This window comes from Montipora foliosa, chromosome 6, assembly GCF_036669935.1.
Source record: "Montipora foliosa isolate CH-2021 chromosome 6, ASM3666993v2, whole genome shotgun sequence".
In the NCBI taxonomy this organism is placed as follows: Eukaryota; Metazoa; Cnidaria; class Anthozoa; order Scleractinia; family Acroporidae; genus Montipora; species Montipora foliosa.
This window is the reverse complement of record NC_090874.1, coordinates 3,679,346-3,682,784: the sequence shown is the minus strand read 5'-3', so window position 1 is coordinate 3,682,784 and position 3,439 is coordinate 3,679,346. Positions and strand designations below refer to the sequence as shown.

Below are 3,439 nucleotides of genomic sequence, written 5' to 3'. Positions count from 1 at the left end.
GATCTGTATATTTCCGATGGTGATTCGGGGATAACAGGAAAAACTTCCAAACCTGACTTTCGAGAATAGCTGGTTTGCGACCAAGCCTCAGAGACACAGATAGCAATTGCTGGAGGACGAACAAAAGGATCTAATGTGAGATCTTTTGTTTTCGTTCACCAACATGGCGGCGATGACGTCACGTGAAAACCACCTATTGAGTTGCTTTACTGCCATAACTCTCGAGAAGATAGTCGCTTCCCCACGAAAATAACTTTACTTATCTGCCCCCGTTTATTCAAACTTTAGAGCGTGTAGAGATTTTAGAAGCCCAAAAAGGGTCGTTTGATATTTTAGAACTTTAGAGATTTTAGAAATTTTAGAACCCCCAAAAGACCTTACATATTCTAGAGCTTTAGAAATCTTAGAGTCACGACATGGACCATGGATATTCTAGAACTTTAGAACGTTTTGAAATTTTAGAAGCCCTAAAGTGATCGTTTGACATTCTAGAACTTTAGAGATTTTGGAGATTTTAGAACCCCCAAAAGACTTTACATATTCTAGAGCTTTAGAAATGTTAGACCGTCACAACATGGACCATAGATATTCTAGAACTTTAGAACTTTTAGAGATTTTAGAACCCCTCTTCCGTTCTAGCATTCTACATCGCGTACTGATTTTAGAGGTTCTTGAACCTTTTAGCTATAGATTTCTAGACTTAGACTGAGACATGCCCTCAGTCTTTTTAAAATAACTCTAAAATAGAACATATCTGCACCTTTCTCTAAATAACTGGACTCCGAGGAACAATCTCGTTCTATTGTCCATGTCATACATGAATTATATATCCATTTCCCCTTATTTTCTGTAGTTTGGCTTTTCTTTTATGGCCAGGACATGTTAATGAAAGAAAATTGAATTTAGTGTAAAAATGTCCTAACTGGAACAAGAATATTTTGCTTATAAGAAATGGTGGTCCAGAAACAATACCTCCTCAGAAGCGAGAAAAAGAATTTGTTTGCCGCTCGCTTCAAGGATCACCACTCTTTTGTGGTTTATCGGCAACGTTTTCAATTCACATTGTCAGTTATCTTAGAGTCACGACATGGACCATGGATATTCTAGAACTTTAGAACGTTTTGAGATTTTAGAAGCCCTAAAGGTATCGTTTGATATTCTAGAACTTTAGAGATTTTAGAGATTTTAGAACCCCCAAAAGACTTTACCTATTCTAGAGCTTTAGAAATTTTAGACTCACAAAATGGACCATCATCTGGAACTTCAGAACGTTTACACATTTTAGAAGCCCCAAAGGGATCGTTTGATCTCGTAGAACTTTACATATTTTAGATATTTTAGAACCCCCAAAAGACCTTACATTTTCTAGAGCTTTAGAAATGTTAGACTCACAACATGGACCATAGATATTCTAGAACTTTAGAACTTTTAGAGATTTTCGAACCCCTATTCCGTTCTAGCATTCTACATCGCGTACTGGTTTTAGAGGTTCTTGAACCTTTTAGCTATAGATTTCTAGACTTAGAGACATCCCCTCAGTCTTTTTAAAATAACTCTAAAATAGAACATAGCTATAGATGAGTTCTATCTTCTAATGACAATATCTGCACCTTTCTCTAAATAGCTGGACCCCGAGGAACAATCTCGTTCTATTGTCCATGTCATACATGAATTACATCCATTTCCCGTTATTTTCTGTAGTTTTGGCTTTTCTTTTATGGCCAGGACATGTTAATGAAACAAAATTGAATTTAGTGTAAAAATGTCCTAACTGGAGCAAGAATATTTTGCTTATAAGAAATGGTGGTCCAGGCCAATACCTCCTCAAAAGCGAGAAAAGGAATTTGTTCGTCGCTCGCTTCAAGGATCACTACTCTTTTGTGGTTTATCGGCAACGTTTTCAATTCACATTGTCAGTTATATTGCTGAAACAGATCACTCGGCTTCATTCAGCTCAGCTCCACAATGACCATGCAACTCATGACTCCTACAACAAATTTATCTGACTTTTATCTTCTTGTCATCGATGATCCCGTCTACTGGTTAAGCTTAGCCATAGCTGGTTTTTTGCTATCATTTATCACAGTGATAGCGAATTTCATTTTACTGGCAACAATCTACAGAGATCCGCATAAATCACTTAGTACTCCACCTTGCCTGCTGATTGCCAATTTAAGTTTCTCCGATTATCTGTTAGGACTATGCGTAGTTTCTCTAGTAGCTTTTAGAGACGTTTACCGCTCCATTGACAGACTGGTTCCTTTGCCTTTGGCCGTGGGGATTTTTGCGTCCTACGTACTTTGCAGCACTCTTTTTGTAAGCAGTGGGACCATGGTTGCACTGTCGACAAGTTGCTTCGTGGCTATCAATAACCCTATGGAATACAAAACCAAGATCACGAGGACGAGGATTTGGATATTCATTGTTATAATTTGGGTGATATCATTGCTGATGTGTTTTTTACCCGCGACGAATATCTCGGAAAACACCTATTTGCTAGTTTATTGTCACACACATGTTTCACTACCTGCGGTACTTCTTATCGTGATTTACTTTAAAGGCTTCCGCGCGCTGGCGCGACGGACACGAGAATTAAACATCGAGGTTCATGCATCTGTTGAAAATAGCCGTCGTGCCTTAGAGCAGCAACGAAATATGGCAGTCACTATACTTATCATTTTGGCAATGTTTTTTGTCACCTACATACCACAGTTCATATTAGTTCATATTCAATTCTTTTGCGACTCCTATAAGTTCGATGAGGAATCCATTACGTTTCATAAAATAGACGTTGTAGCTTCACGGTTCGTCTTTTTGAATTCGGCTGTAAACCCTTTTATCTACGCGTGGAGAATGTCAACGTATCGGCGAGCATTAAGAGAATGCTGGAAACGTTTTACAAACAGATTTTGTTTCTGTAAAAACCCTTGAATACAAGCACTTCATTCATTTTTGAATAGGCGTAGCGCGGTTGTCAGAGCAAATACGACTTAGACAAGCTATAAAATTAGCACTCGAAGCGAAACGCCCTTGAACTTAGCATTAATAAAGTTTGCCTTCGTCATTCTTGTGCGATGTAAGAAAATACATTGTCGTGTTTCAATGTTAACAAAATAAAGGAAATTCTCTGAATACTTACATTGAAGAAAGCGAGAAATTATTCAAGCAGACAGCGAATTTAATTTCTTTGTTTTTCAAAAGCATACGCCTTTTTTCCGGCATTCCAATATCGCTGGAGTTTTTCTTTTAAACAGCTTGTGTTTTTGTCAGTCTAACTATTCTAAATTTTGCCTGAGTTACAAAGTGTTAGATTAGTAATTTCCTGTTAACAAGTTTATTACATAACAAAGGGTTGGGTGAATTAATTTTTCTTTGATTTCTTTTGCTAATTGTTACCGTAAGTTCTTTGTGGAAGGTTGATTATTCTTCTTACTGGCAA

At 37.5% G+C, this 3,439-nt stretch overlaps 1 protein-coding gene across 1 annotated transcript; it reads left to right on the top strand.

The window, feature by feature from the left end:
* The first annotated feature begins 676 nt into the window (after window positions 1–676).
* Window positions 677–2,931, top strand: LOC138004954 (adenosine receptor A1-like). The gene has a single exon (XM_068851247.1). It carries the CDS (start codon window positions 1,966–1,968, stop codon window positions 2,929–2,931), a length of 966 nt encoding a protein of 321 aa, XP_068707348.1. The 5' UTR covers window positions 677–1,965.
* Window positions 2,932–3,439: the final 508 nt, after the last annotated feature.

Bases quoted from the DNA above. Each gene is read 5' to 3' on its own strand.
- LOC138004954 (XM_068851247.1), top strand. From the start codon at position 1,966: ATGACCATGCAACTCATGACTCCTACAACAAATTTATCTGACTTTTAT.